This window comes from Acanthochromis polyacanthus, chromosome 17 (assembly GCF_021347895.1).
Source record: "Acanthochromis polyacanthus isolate Apoly-LR-REF ecotype Palm Island chromosome 17, KAUST_Apoly_ChrSc, whole genome shotgun sequence".
NCBI classification, from domain to species: Eukaryota; Metazoa; Chordata; class Actinopteri; family Pomacentridae; genus Acanthochromis; species Acanthochromis polyacanthus.
This window is the reverse complement of record NC_067129.1, coordinates 37,926,337-37,942,473: the sequence shown is the minus strand read 5'-3', so window position 1 is coordinate 37,942,473 and position 16,137 is coordinate 37,926,337. Positions and strand designations below refer to the sequence as shown.

Here is a 16,137-nt window from a genome sequence, read left to right as displayed (position 1 = left end):
ATAACCTAGTTTGTAGCAGATAAACAATAGAATCATGCATATGTACTATTGGGCTGCGCAGCTTAGGGCCACAATGTTTTGGTTTTCTGAAGATGTCCACTTGCCCTGGCTAGAGGTTGAAAAGCTTAGCTCAAAAGGATTAGCACTGGATAACTATCTATTTTCCGCTTCCTTTAAAACTTTGAATAAGAGCACCACTAATCCTTTCATCAAAAACACTATTGTTGTTTGGAACGCTGTTCAGAGATTTTTAGGTGACTCCCCAGGGTTATCATGTTTCTCCCCCATTTGGGGTAATGAGCGCTTTGCTCCAGCAAAAAATGATATGGGTTTTAAAACATGGTTGAACAAAGGTATAGTGAAACTTCAAGATGTATACAAAGATTATACTCTAATGTCATTTAATGAGTTAAAAGCAAAGTATGATATACCGCAAAAACATTTCTTTAAGTACTTACAACTTAGAAGTTTTATTCTGGCAAACTTAAACAATTCAGTTCAACAACCTCCACTCTCCATTCTAGAAACCCATGTTACAAAAAACTGCTTTGGCAAAAGACTGATTTCTATGTTCTATAACATGATAGTGGAAAGGCATAATGAAAACTCTGACAGTAAGAGACAGGAGTGGATACGAGATTTACAAAAAGATATAACAAGCAGTGAATGGGCTAAAATATGTTTAAAAATACACACTCAAACTATCAACACTCGATTAAGAATGATACAATTTAACTGGATAATGCGTACATACATCTCTCCTGTACAATTAAATAAGTTTGACCCTAACATACCTGATTTATGTTATAAATGTAACAAGCATCAAGGTACTTTATATCACTGTTTGTGGAATTGCGAAGAGATTCAAAAATTCTGGAACTCTGTTTTAAAGTATATCTCTCAAATTACAACATCCCCTGTACCACTATGTCCTAAGCTGTGCATTTTAGGCATCTATCCAGATAAATGTGCTCTATCTTGTAAAGAAAGAAAAATGGTTGACCTATGTTTGCTACAGGCCAAACGTTGTATTGCACTATACTGGAAAAATGTTGGTTGCCCCTCTTTTACTCACTGGTTAAACAACGTAACCTCAGCCCTTGCTCTTGAGAAACTGACCTATATTATCAGAAAGAGGGCTTCTGAATTTTATGAAGTTTGGAAGATGTTTTTGGAACTTTTGAGAACTGGAGACATAGAGGAGACAGTGGAGGAATAGGACAATGGAATAACAATCAGGAATGCATGAGGCCACAGACATTTGAAAAGGTGTTTTTTTTTTTTTTTTTTTTCTCCCCTTTCCTTCATTATTGTTATTAATTGTGGAACTTTAAGACTGTCTACGTACATTTATCCTTATTATTACCTCCTTTGATCTGATTGATTGATGGTTGTTTGTGTGTACAATGTGTGCTAATGTAGTTATTTGTTGTATTCTATTTATTTAACTATTTATTTTCTACTGCCATTTGACTGGGTGTTTTGGGTGTGAATGTTGTTGAGTTTTGTTATATTGCAAAAATAATAAATATATGTTCAAAAAAAAAAAAGAATCATGCATATGTCTCTCAAAAATCATAAAAAACTAGGTGTTTCCAAACTTTATATATATAAATATATATAAAGTTTATATATATAAACTTTATATATATATATATATATATATATATATATATATCATTTTCTGCTTTCATTGAAACTTTCATTTCAAAATTAAATATTTCTACATAGTAAAGCCAATTCTTTATGAATATACACTACTGGTCAAAAATTTTAAAATACCCCAATTATTTCAGTTTTTTATGATACATTATGCATTTTCATGTCTTAATGTACTTTCAAATGAAAGCATAGAACAAATAAAACAAATGAAGTTAAAAAAATCAGTATAATAACCAAAATGTATTCTAATCTTTTGACTTATCAAAGCGGCCACTGTAGAGGCTAATCTTTAATTCGTTGCTTTCTTTGTTTCTTAATTAACCTCTTCTTGGGAATGACTGACACTGAGACTTATCTTTTACGTGTATGAAAAATGTCGCCATCGCACCACGGCACGCACGACACACCACGACTGGCTGCTCCGTCGGCCATCGTTTTATTTTCTCAAGTCAAAACAGAACAATTTCATCTTCATCGGTAATAACAGATAGAACACAAATGCGCCCTCTACAGCAAAGCTGCATGCACTGATTTTCTTGCAAACAACCCTGGAACTCCATCCAATACATATGAAATGCAACATCTCTTTCAAAGCAACAAATACAAATGCATGAACACATCAAAACATCAATATATAAACCAATCATTCATGTAATGCGCAAACCTTATAAAATGGTGCTTAGAGGCACCTTTGGCAGATCTAACAACAGAACACGTGTCATTCTTTACATAATGGAAATCAAATATTCTTCAGAAAGTTCTTCCAAACTCTGTTGTAGAAGTTCCCAGAAATGTGTGGTACTTGTAGGCTGCCTTGCTTTTACTCTTCTGTCCAGTTCATCCCAAACCAGCTCCATGAGGTTTAAGTCTGGAGGCTGTGCTGGCCATGCTGTGGTTTCAAGCTGGACTTCTTCTTCTTTCTTTCTAAGGTAGTTCTTGCATAGCTTGGACTTATGTTTTGGGTTATTACCTTGCCCTGACCAACTAGGAACATACCAGAGGGTACTGCATGGTGCTGCAGAATGCTGTGGTAGTCATTTTAGTTAAGGGTACCTCTCACTCTGTACAAGTCAGTGACCTTAGATCCAGCAAAACAGCCCCACATCATCACGCTTCCTGCTCGATGTTTGATAGTTGATGTCCCACACTGTCAAGAAAGGTTGGGACATCCGTAGGATTTGGTAGCACCAACTTTCAAGGCTTGATCAACCTCCATTGCTGCAGAACAAATTTAAGTTGTTAACCCTTTTCTTGTTCCCTGAAAAAAAGACGTTTTGTATAATTCTGAAATGTACATTATTTTTCAGTTTTGCATAACTTCACCTTTTTTTAACCTCTGGCAGTTCACCTCTTACCTTTGTATCATTCCAAGCTATTCTTTGGGCTTTAACTACTTGAATTTCAATAAAAAAAAATGAAAAATTGGGGCATTCTGAAACTTTTGACCAGTAGTGTATAGAGATGTATACATCAGCATTCAGTAGTTGCATCTTTGGCCGCAATTACAGCATTGAGCCTTTGCAGATAGTCTCAGTCAACCTTGCACATTTGGACTCTGTAATTTCACCAAATTCTTTTTTTTTGCAAAACTGCTCAAGCTCTGTCAGGTGACACAGGGATCATTAGGGATCGATCCTTTTTAAGTCCGGCCACAAATTCAGAATTTGTTGATCTCTGGACTCTGACATGGCCACTTCAGAACACCTAACTTGTTGTCGTTCAACCATTTCTGTATAACTTTTACTTTATACCTATGGTATAAAGTAAAACAAATCTTATCCTAGGTCACAGTTCTTCTTGCACACAGAATCAGGTTGTCCTCCAGAATTTTACTCTGCTGTATTCATTTTACCCTCATTATTTACAAGCCTTCCAAAGACTGCTCCCCACATCATGATGCTGCCACCACCATGCTTCATGTTGAGGATGGTGTGTTGTTATGATATGCAGTGTTTGTTGTCAACCAAATATTGTGTCATAGTGTCTGATGTAGTTATACAATTATAATGATTTTCAATGTTTTCTGCTAGAACCCTTGAGAAGGTTCTATTTAAAGAATCAGAGAAATATCTATTAAAAAGTACACAGTATAATATGCTGCTCAAAATATTAATTGTGAAAAAAATGTGCAGAAATCTAAAGCAGGAGCTCTGTTTTATAGTAGGGCTGCACATTGGAGTAGTGGTTAGCACTTTTGCCTTGCAGCAAGAAGATCCCCGGTTCAAATCCCAGCCTGGGCCTGGGATCTTTCTGCATGGAGTTTGCATGTTCTCCCTGTGCATTCGTGGGTCTTCTCCGGGCACTCTGGCTTTCTCCCACAGTCCAAAAACATGCTGAGGTTAATTGATAGCTCTAAATTGCCCGTAGGTGTGAATGTGAGTGTTTGTCTGTATATGTAGCTCTGTGACAGACTGGCGACCTGTCCAGGGTGTCCCCTGCATTCGTCCGAATCAGCTGAGATAGACTCCAGCACCCCCCGCAACCCTAGTGAGGATAATGCGGTGTATAGAGAATGGATGGATGGATGTTTTGTGGTAACTAATACAAAATGGAAGAAGAACTTGTATCTCACATGTATCCTGGACTATTACAAAATCTGTGAGACATACAGGGAAAACTGACACAATTACTTTCCAAGTGATAATACTTTAGAAATTATAAAATTTCTTACTTGTTACAAAAAAATATTCCCACTTGAGCTACACTATATTGTCAAAAGTATTTGCTCACTCATCCAAATAATCAGAATCAGGTGTTCCAATCACTTCCATGGCCACAGGTGTATAAAATCAAGCACCTAGGCATGCAGACTGCTTTTACAAACATTTGTGAAAGAATGGGTCGCTCTCAGGAGCTCAGTGAATTCCAGCGTGGAACTGTGATAGGATGCCACCTGTGCAACAAATCCACTCATGACACTTCCTCGCTCCAGATATTCCACAGTCAATTATCAGCTGTATTATAAGAAAGTGGAAGTGTGTGGGAACGACAGCAACTCAGCCACCCAGTGGTAGGCCACGTAAACTGATGGAGCGGAGTCAGCGAATGCTGAGACGCATAGTGCCAAGAGGTCACCAACTTTCTGCAGAGTCAATCACTGCAGACCTTCAAACTTCATGTGGCCTTCAGATTAGCTCAAGAACAGCGCGCACAGAGCTTCATGGAATGGGTTTCCATGGCCAAGCAGCTACATCCAAGCCATACATCACCAAGTGCAATGCAAAGTGTTGGATGCAGTGGTGTAAAGCACGCCGCCACTGGACTCTTGAGCAGTGGAGACGCCTTATCTGGAGTGACGAATCGCGCTTCTCCATCTGACGATCTGACAGACGAGTCTGGGTTTGGTGGTTGCCAGGAGAACAATACTTATTGGATTGCATTGTGCCAAATGTAAAGTTTGGTGGAGGGGGGATTATGGTGTGGGGTTGTTTTTCAGGAGCTGAGCTTGCTCCTGTAGTATCTGATCTGACATGTATTACTCAATAAGTTAGCAGAATGGAATCTGTTTTGTCTGTTGTAGTATCTGACCAGTAACTTGTGGGAAAACATACATTTCCTTTTTGCCTATGCAAGCAGGTGGTCTCTGATGTGAGATGTGTGTTTCTGTTTTGGTTTGGTAATGTTTATGTTAAAGTGACTTCTGTGTCTGGGAGATTGTAAAATGACGTGGGGCCTGTCATTGAAGGAAGCCATATGTTACGTTAGGTTTCCATGCATGGACCGATATCAGTGAGTGCCTTCTGTTATCCTAGACGAGAAACTCTGTGCTATGTTGATTTAGGGGTGCATCCTGTTTATCACCAATTCAATTCAATTCAATTTTATTTATATAGCGTCAATTACAGTCAAATCGTCTCAAGACGCTTTACAGAATCCACAGTCGTCAGATGTTGAGATCATATCCTTCACCAGAAGGGTATAAAATGACCACTAGCCCATCATTCTGGGAGATGTTCGTATTGGCTGTGAACCTCCACAGGCAAACCATGGGAGCTGTTCAGATGCTGTCTTTTTATAATAAAATCATATTAAAAGCAACAGTGTCACCGGACGTGTTATTCAACCTCGGCACATCTAAGAGAAACCATGACATTCCCTTTAGTTCCATTGAAAGGAAGTCTGAATGCTTCAGCATACCAAGACATTTTGGACAATTCCATTCTCCCAACTTTGTGGGAACAGTTTGGAGCTGGCCCCTTCCTCTTCCAACATGACTGTGCACCAGTGCACAAAGCAAGGTCCATAAAACATGGATGACAGAGTCTGGATTGGATGAACTTGACTGGCCTGCACAGAGTCCTGACCTCAACCCGATAGAACACCTTTGGGATGAATTAGAGCGCAGACTGAGAGCCAGTCCTTCTGGTCCAACATCAGTGTGTGACCTCACAAATGCACTTCTGGAAGAATGGTCAAAAATTCCCATAAACACACTCCTAAACCTTGTGGACAGCCTTCTCAGAAGAGTTGAAGCTGTTCTAGCTGCAAAGGGTGAACCGACGTCATATTGAACCCTATGGATTAGGAATGGGATGTCACTTACGTTCATATGCGAGTCAAGGCAGGTGAACGAATACTTTTGGCGATATAGTGTATATCATATTGTATAGGACAGTAAATTATATTTTCAATCTAAGAAGCTTTTTACAAAAAAATAAATGAATAACCGGAGAAATCAGACCCCAAGTTATCAACTGTTGTTGATATTGTTTATACAACACCTGAAGATAGTAACAAAATGTATAGAAGACTGCTGATGACGCAACATGAGACCTTATGGCAGAGAGAACTAGATGTGAGCTACGATACAGTAATCATGTGCTGAATGCTTCCTTTTTTTTAGTGAAGAATTGCAAACCAAACCCCAAACCTTAAAATTAGTCTTAAAAAATCCAGTATCTTAATTTGTGATGGTGTTGTAATTATGCAACCTCCAAAATCACTGCACAATGTTACATAAACTTTAATGAATGTGATCTCTAGTAATGCATTGAAACTCTGAAACTGAGTCTGTTTTTCAGAATTTGAGAGATTTCACAGATTTGAATGATGTGATGCAGAGGAGGTAATGACTCCAACTGCAGTCTGAACGTTACTTGAGGTCATTCTGTGTTTAATTAACACCACAGATTCACACATTTGAATCCAGCTGTTTTCCACTTTTCTTGGTCATTGTGTTCAAGTAAGTCAGCTGTTTTCTGGCTGCAGCTTCAGAATTTAGGGCAAAGAGATGAGAGCAGTGCCAATTGTCTCCTGTAGCTCTCCAGTAGAAAGCAAGTAAGTGTCAAATATTCATACCTTCGTTTCCCAAACACACTTGCCAACCCACACCAACATGAGTTTCTTTATTTAGCCATACACTGTGCAATCTACTGACAGCTTAAAGCATATCTCATAACATTTGCAGCTTGTCACATGCAGACATTCAACACTCTGCATTTGTGTTTGATACATTTCAGTTGTGGTGGAAGCCGCTGATGGCCTGTGAAATGCACAGCCATATATAACAGTCTCGGTGTGTGGTTTGGCAGCAGCAGTTGGAGGATCAGTAGAAAGCTTTGGCCTTCCCTTCAGGTGTCAACACAGTGAGGTTGCCCCTGGCGTCTTGGTCCTTCTCAATGGCCTCAAAGAGAGACTTGAAGTTTCCTGCCCCAAAGCCCTGGAGAGAGAACAGACACACACAAATGGATAATTACCCAAAGATCTGCCTTCTTCTGTGTCATTTGCTATGGCTCTGGGGATCCTCTGTCAGATGGAATTTGGGGTGTTTAACACTTTGATGTCAGATCACAAACGGCAGATAAGTATCCCCCCTATACACACATTCACACACACACACACACACTCTGACAGGGAGCTGCGCTGCACCAGGAGCTTTCAAATTAATCATGTAAATATTTTCATAGATAATCAAAAGATCAAGTGTTGGTGGTTCCTCTGAGAGATTCTTTCATGTGGTTCTGATTCGGTTTCTCACTTTCATGCATCGTATTCACATCTGTGGACTCTGGAGAGTGACAAAAAGTGCGTGTTCTGACAGGCAGAATGGGTGCTAGGTGTTAAAAAGTTAGTGCCACGGGGTGCAACCCAATCCAAAGATCTCCCTTGCTGTGAAGCAGGCAGCCTTTTAATCTGTATCTCTGATAGATTTACTGAGCTTTTACAAGTGGGCTGCTCTTCCACAGCTCTCACTAGGTGGGAGCAGCAAACAGGTGTTCCAGCTGCTGTTTCTCCTTCTGTGAGGTGGTGAAGGTGGGAAACAGGACCGCAGGCCTGTAAATACCAAGGCTGCATTACAAACCAGGCAAAGTAGGCAAGTCTCCAAGGGCTCCAGCCCCTGCAGGCGCCCCATTAGTCTTAGTATTATTAATTACAAATTTGTCAGAAATTTGCACTACTGAAATAAAACATTAAGTGCGAGTAGTGCAGAGAAACCTCATCAACACCTGGTTTCATACTGAAGAGCCCAAATTCTTCACAGGTATTTCCCTTTCGTTCTCACTATAACTGCTTCCTCTAGAGCTACATCACTAAACTTATAGATCTGGAGTTACAGAACGTTATCTTTCCTTAAAAGAGACAGGAGCTAAAATGAAGCTTTTCACGTGGAAGGTGAAAAGACGTCCTACAGAAATGAACAGTATGAGAAAAATAAAGTGTTCTGCGAATACTAAAGCATTTGAACAAATTCTAGTGCACCCACAAAATATAATGATGAACCCGTAACGCGCATGATACGGGCTCTTTAAGCTAAGTTGCTGTAAATTGTCTTTATAGCTTAAATTTTTTGTGTTTAAGTAATTTATACACAGAGCATCCATTATTCCATCATGATATGCTGTAACCAACAATTATCTTCATGGTGAGCTGATAGTTTACAGAATAAATGTCTGAAAAATAAGATATTAATATATTCTGTCAAAAAACAGTAGTTGAAACCTTGAAACTAGAAAATCTTTACACACCAGAAGCTTGTGTCACTGAATCTGGCCTCTTGAAAAAAATAGATGAATTACAAATACATTATAATAAATGAATGAACCAGTCTTTTCAGCTCTCTTGTACTGGTCAGTTCGATGGCAGGAATGAACAGTGTGAGAACTACATCGTGTCCTTTGGGGAGATAACTTATTTTTCTGTTGTAATGTCTTAAATAGACAGATACAACATTTAGGAGGACAGGAACACTGTGTACACACGAAGCTTTCATTTGTTTTTTTATTTATCTTTATTCCAATCAGTCATAAGATTTGTACTCTAGCTTCTGCTCTGTAGCTCTGTCTGATGCTGACTACAAGACAGCTGACTGAGGGGAAGAGTTTCTTATTTTCCTGTTTGGTTTAACAGTGTTTAGTATCAAGAAAGTAATTTTTCATGATATTATGCCGGCCACAGTTACACATGATACATGATTGTACCCTCCCAAAATCAAGTTTTCAGGAGAGCTTGTGTTTTCCTAAGAGGAGTTCAGCTCCCTCTGGCTCCCTTCTAATTCACACCATGGGGGTCAATAGGTGCCTAACAACAACTTCTTGTCCACTGAGCAACCCAGAGGTTAATCCAGCCATCTCACCAGTGTCAGGATGAACACAGCAAAGACAAATGCAAAAATTACCCTCAGCTTACCACTTAAACCAGTAGATTGCCTAACTGGTCACTTACAAAATGGTTATTCCTCTGTATAACCTCCAGGAAAAGTGTTGGCCTGTCCTGCACAGGCTTAGTGAAGATTTGAAGAAGGTAACCTTTGTCATCAAAATCAACTAGGATTTTCAGTTCCTAAAAACAAAACACAGATGATTTATATTTTAGTATTTATTAGAAGAAGACTGTTAGAAAAATCTGTCTCACTGAAATCTCCTCACCTGTAAACAGTCAAGATCCTCCTTCACCTTGATTTTGGCAGTTTTGAGGCTCTCCCTCAGGGTGTCGTAGTATGTGTCAGGAGCTGCGAGGAACTCCATCCCTCTGGCTCGCAAGTTCACGATCTGTTTGAAGACAAACACTGGAAAAAGTCGGATCTCAAACCTGCCTTGAGAACATGAAACTGTAGGTTAAAGTATAAGTTTAATCATAATGAAAAAACATGGGAGACTCACGGTTTGAATAATGTTTGTTGTGTTGAGAGCAATGTGCTGAACACCTGGACCCCCGTTGTAGTCCACATATTCCTGTCAGGACATCAGAGCAGGACACTCAATAGACATATTTTATTACTACAAACATTCTCTTTAGAGTTCGCACAACTGCTCCTCAGGCTGCTGGAGTTACAGAACCGGTTACAGAACAAACCTCTGGGAGAAACAGAGAAAATAGGCTGAGAGGTCACACCTGGATCTGTGACTTCTTCTTTCCCACGGCAGGTTCATTGATTGGCATCTTAATGGTCTCTTCGTAGTTGGTCACCACTATGGACCTGAGTGCACTGTACTGAGTGTGGATCTGCTTGTCATCTATTGACCAGAACCGGTGGAACATCAAACACTTCTCATACCTGGAATTTGAACACAAACAAGAAAAGTGATGATAAGCTAAAATAACAAGTCATACCATGTTCGTTGCATTTTGGTTCAGGATTTTTAATTGTAATTAAAACAAGTGCTGGCATTGGTGGAATGTAACGGCACAAGGTACATTGACTCAAGTATTATTTTTCATTTTAAAGTTAAGGTGCATGTCTTTTGCTTAATTTTTCTTTCCATAACGCTTTCTACTTTTACTTCACAACATCTCAGAGAGAAATATTTCTTGTTTTACTTCACTGTAGTTATCTGACAACTTCAGTTACTTTAGTTATTTTAGTTAACTACAAATTAGTATTTTTTCACACAAAACATTTAAAGATCTTACAAAATAAAATATTGTGTAATTCACTGAACTACCCAACACTTCATACAAGCACAGTTGAAACAATGAGTCAACTAGTTAATCAGCCAGTTGACAGAAAGTGATATTGATCATTATGTAAAGCGCCTGTGAAAGCTGTTCTTAAATGTTCCTAATTTTCAGAGATCAAACAATTAGTTGATTCATTGAGAAGATAATTAATAAATTAGTCCATTATGAAAATAATCATTAGTTTCAGTTGGACACAAAGTAGCTCAAAGTGAAAAACCTCCACCTCGGCCAACTATAACAGTAAAATCTTTTTTTTTTCATTAATGCACGAGTAATAATGATCTAATGAAATGAAATAATTAGATTATTAATATTATAGTATAATAGCATAGCAGATACAGGAAACATCTTTTGGCTTTAAATATTTTTACCATTGTTACTTTATGCACTTTCACTAAGCAATATTTTCAATGCAGAACTAGTACTTGTAACAGTACTTGTAACAGTACTTTTAAAGTGTGGTGTTACTACTTCTGCTTAAGTAAAATATGTGAATATTTTCCCTGCTTTCTGAATATGTGCACTAAAGTCACCCTGCGACAGTATTGCAGCAACTGTTTATGCAGTGTTTACTTGTCCTTTTGCCCCTGTGTGTGTCTGCTGTTCCTCCTGTGTGTACGTGAGTTCAGACAGGAGTCTTACCAGTCTGAAATTGGCACCATTTGGTCATCTGGCTGGTTTCCCACAATGTGATCGATAAAGTTCAAACCTCCTGGTGGACTACAGAGAAAATGGGGGAAAAACACTGCATGGGTACTTTTCCATTGAAGTGAAATGAAAAAAACTGAGACCACGCCAGAGATATACATCAGATCCTCACTGACTCTAAATACATTTTCATGTGTGATGAAATTTGATCAAAATACACATATTCATTATTTTGTGTTAAAACAGGGTAAAATGTTTGTCTTTGATCAATGTCCATATTTTTATCTGACTTTCACAGGAAAGGATAACTCTACATTTATAAAGCAACTCTCTAAAGCAAATTCCGGCAAAAAAAAAAAAGGTCAAATTATACCAGTATCCATATAACGGGAAAATTATTAATGGAAAGTAAATAAGTCTAGTTATACAACTTTTGTAATTAAATACAATTTTAAGACAATTTAATTCTACTTTCTACCTCTGTTATGTTGCATTTTACAGGAACATTGTACATTTTACCATTATTTAACTGACACAACCTTATTAAAATACAATAAATTGCAGCAACAATAGACCAATTGTGATAGATAGATAGATAGATAGATAGATAGATAGATAGATAGATAGCTAGATAGATAGATAGATAGATAGATAGATAGATAGATAGATAGGGGCACTCCTAATATGCCAACACGGTCTCACGGGGATTCGTGAAACTGTTACGTAAATTTTTTGTTTCTTTTTCGTGCGCACCAACACGATTTCGTCATGTTTTTCGTGCCGCTCACCACGAAATGTTTTTCGTGTTGCTCACAACGAAACCCGCTGTGGTAATCACAGCTGAAAGTGGTTTATACCAGCGGATTCATGACGATCTAAGCTGTCCATCGGCGTATACTGCTTGTGTGATCGCGTTTGCGGCCGCCGGCCGCCGGACATTCTTGAAATTCCTATGCAAATTGGGGAAAAAAAAAAAAAAAAAAAAAAAAAAAAAAAAAGGTAAGTGTACCACCGGGTTATGGTTATGGTTAGGGTTATGGTTAGGGACGATGTCATGCAAAATATAGCGTTGGATTCGCCATGGTTTTACATTAAAAATATAATACACACATTCGTTTGAAATACGTTCTGGGTGGCACGAAAAGTCCGCCGTTTAAAATACATTGGTGCGCATTTCGTGGTGAGCGGCACGAAAAACATGACGAAATCGTGTTGGTGCGCACGAAACCGAAACTAAAACTTACGTGACAGTTTCACGAATCCTCGTGAGATCGGGCTGAATATGCATATACATTTATACATATGTTTGACAAAGCTAGTGTTATTTGTATATTATTGTAAAGCGCTTTTGGTACCTTGCAGGTATAGTAAAGCGCTATATAAATACAGACCCTTTACCTTTTACCTTTATTAATAGTGGTGGGTTAGATTATTTACCTCAAATAAAATATGATTTCAGTACCAAATATTCCTTTTACATTGGGTCAGTATTATCATATTTTAGTATTATCATATCTTAATGAGAACTTCCTTAATTGTATGTTATTAGCAGTGTGTTTTGGTTCTGTTTCATTGCAGAAGGTGTGTTATGTAAGAGACTCACAGTTTGGCTAACAGAGGATCCCTGAACAGAGGCTCTTTGTAGTTTGGCAGGAAAAGGCCTTTGTAGGGTCCAAGGTACTCAATGAGTGTGTGTGTCGTGTCTCCGTACTGCGGACAAAACATTTGCACAACATTATTACTCATTTCCACTTTCTGGAGTGTGTTTCCACGAGGCTTTCCAATGTGAGTCACTCTTTATGTACCGTCTGAATCACAGCATACTTGACACTCCCGTGGCTGTCCTGCTCCACCCAGGGCTGCTTTATGATGACAGCTCCTCGCTCCATGGCGGTCTGTCAGAGAAGGGGTGCAGGAGTCAGTTTGGAAAAACACAAACTCACTACTACTGTGTTTCTGCCTCTAGATGGTTCCTGGAAGCCCTCCAGTGGCTGAAGTAAGAATATTTTCCTATACACTGTTGCAGCTGTGACATGCTCGCCGATGCATGTTAGAAAGCTGATAAGCTGCAGTATTGACCTGCATAGTATGTCACTAATGACTGTGTCTCTGCAACCACCTGACAGACACAGAGTTTATCTGAACTTTCAGTCTGACCTGGACTGAGTTCAAATGAGATGCTGAACCTCAAGGCTGCACTTCAGTAGAACCTGTTACAATGCTTGCATTTTTACTCCTATTACAACACACAAGAGAGCACCATGCACATATTACTAAATGTGAGTTTGTTTTATGATGAAAGAAACAGGTACACAACCAGTAGAAGTTAGGGAATTTGAAGGCCATGGAGCTCAAATCAATTATTTCTATTTATTTTATCACACTATTTTAAAAGTTGTGGAAAAATGTTGAAGTTCAGAACAAGTTTTGAGGTATCTTTGAGGGAATTTCTTCATTTGCTTAATTGTTTTACTCTACTACAGTTTAAAGGAAAGTCTTATATGTTTTACTCCACTGCATTTATCAAATAAGTATATTTACAAAAACATGATCAAAAAATGATCGATTTTCATCATTGGATATGATAAGTTAAAATTTGTTGATTTAACCTAGAAAAACTCATCTCTGTTTAATGTATATAGAGGTTTTCGTCTCTTTAAATATTCTGTTCCTACACTGTTGTGTCTTGTAGAACGTGCAGATCTATGAGGCCTACGCATCTCTCTTTTCACCTCTCCCCACCCACTGCAGCTTGAGCACATCTGCTCACCTACAGCTCGGCTGAAATACTGTAAAGCTGAATACTGCAAATTGGAGTATTTCAGCAAGTATTGTTCAAAATGGAAACTGATTTTGGTGAAAAGGAATGATATGGAGCTCCACCCTGCAAGTTGGCAGGACTTGTTCTTCAGGTTTGTTCCAAATGAAACCATGGAAGTCTGAATCTGTGTTTTTGAGACTTGTATTGTGTCTTCTAGCATATAAAAGAATCATAGTTACATGTTAGCAAGTCATTTGCTAACTCTCATTTGAGAGTTAAGATAGAAAGTTACTCAAAATAACCCCACTATTACCAGCTGCTACAATAAAGTGATGGACACTTTAGTGCAGCAATAGTGTTAAACTAATAACATAAAAAACATTATTCTGAAACTGGTCATCTGCACAATAGCTAATTTTAGATTTTAAATGTATTTGGATGTGAAAAATTTTGTACTTGTGTAAAATTTTGAATGTAGTGCTTCTACTTTGATATATTTCTTACCCTTTCCACCACTTTATAGAAATGTGCAGCTCTGTAAAATGATGTTTATCTGTAAGTGTATAATTTTTTAGTAACATGTCGCACGAGTCGTTCAACACATTGAAGTCACACACACTGATCCTCCATTAATGTTACCTTGACTAAGAAATCACAGTCCTCAACTTGGAAAGCGACATCTTTGACTCCGTCTCCATGTTTAATCAAGTGTTCTCCCATCTCTGCAGGCAGACAAAGTTATATTGAAACACAGTAATTTCATCATTCATACAGTATCAGGTGTCCCGATGAGAAACCTCACCTTCATTTCCTGGATTTAATGGAGACTGAAACACAAGTATGATCTGGGAGGGGAGAGGAGGAGTGGTCGTGTTTATACAGAAGATGGATATAGTTTAAATTCAAACACTCAGGATGTTAAACTTGGTACCTTATCCTGTCTGATGACATGAGAAACCACCTCTCTGCTGCCAGTCTCCAGACCTTTGTAGGCCAGAGGCTCGAAGCCCATCTTATCACAGTAGAATGAGGCTGCCTGGTGATTGAAGTGACACTTACTGTAGTTACAATGATTAGAAGAAACAGTTCTTTACATGAAAGGCAGTCAGATATATTTCTATTATCTCCTTCACAAATCATAATCAATTTTATTGAAATTCAGTGAACCATGATAAAATTTCAGTTTTCATTTTTTTACCTATTAGGCGATACATAATTTTGTCTACAGTATGTCCCAATACTGATGAAAACATAAAATGACACCAATTATGCGGACAGTGACTTCACATAGCTTGTTGTTATGCAATCACCTCTACAAACAGTACAGAAACATGAAGGTAACATTGAATTTTCAAATGCAATTCCTCTGGGATCTCAAAATTTAATCTGAACTTCAATATGAATGATACAGATAACCTTTGCATTGGTGCTGAAACCAAGAAAATATCCCATATGACAAAATAAATTCCCAGTCTTGTGTGCAGGTTTTGGATACTGACCTGTTTGGCGTTGCCGACCCAGAAGGTGACATGATGAAACCTGAGAAACTTTCCCCTTGCAGGCTGAAAAAGTAAAAGTACAACAAAGAAAATAAAATTAGCAAAGTAGTTACAGAATCCTTTAGGTAATAAGTACCAAAGTGACTCAAAGAGATTTTTTTTTGTTTTAAATATGATATCAAGTTTTAAGAGTAAGACTGGAGTGATTTATTTATTCCTGAATCTTTCAAGCACTCATGTATGATTCAATCATTCCTTTTTGTAGAACTAACTACTGTCATTGTACACATCAAACTGCATCAGACACCACAGACTCCTGCCCTCTAAAAATTTTTAGAAATATATAATCTCACCTTCTCTCCTTTATCTGTGTAGCTTGTCTAAGAAGGAAAGATAAGACACAATTATTATAACTTCATTAGCAAGCGCTCAGTGTGACCTGCAGCCAACAGATCTCAGATTTATAAAATGACTTAACTGGCTCTTAACCACAATTATTATCTCCACAATTACTCAGCTGTGAAACCGCTCCGTCATACAGCTAAGAACATCTGCTCATCACAATGCTTTCTGATGACAAGGAAGTCTCTTACCATGCTGGGATTGCAGATGGGTCTCAGTTCAGAGAAGAGACAGATCAAAAATCAGTGCGCAGCACGACAGCTTGCA

At 38.3% G+C, this 16,137-nt stretch overlaps 1 protein-coding gene across 1 annotated transcript; it reads right to left on the bottom strand.

The window, feature by feature from the left end:
• Positions 1-6,992: 6,992 nt before the first annotated feature.
• hpda (4-hydroxyphenylpyruvate dioxygenase a) lies at positions 6,993-16,137 on the bottom strand. Its single transcript, XM_022208653.2, has 14 exons — positions 16,062-16,137; positions 15,822-15,848; positions 15,469-15,531; positions 14,901-15,005; positions 14,772-14,814; positions 14,609-14,691; positions 13,014-13,103; positions 12,812-12,918; positions 11,203-11,280; positions 9,994-10,156; positions 9,762-9,833; positions 9,528-9,650; positions 9,325-9,441; positions 6,993-7,321 (listed from the first exon to the last, which is right to left on the bottom strand). Exons 1-14 carry the CDS (start codon positions 16,062-16,064, stop codon positions 7,208-7,210), a joined length of 1,188 nt encoding a protein of 395 aa, XP_022064345.1. The 5' UTR covers positions 16,065-16,137; the 3' UTR covers positions 6,993-7,207.

Coding starts and splice junctions, on each gene's coding strand:
- hpda (XM_022208653.2), bottom strand. Junction 14,815..14,900: donor ATGTCATCAGACAGGATAAG/GTACCAAGTTTA, acceptor CTCCCCTCCCAG/ATCATACTTGTGTTTCAGTC. Junction 9,442..9,527: donor AGGATCTTGACTGTTTACAG/GTGAGGAGATTT, acceptor TTTTGTTTTTAG/GAACTGAAAATCCTAGTTGA.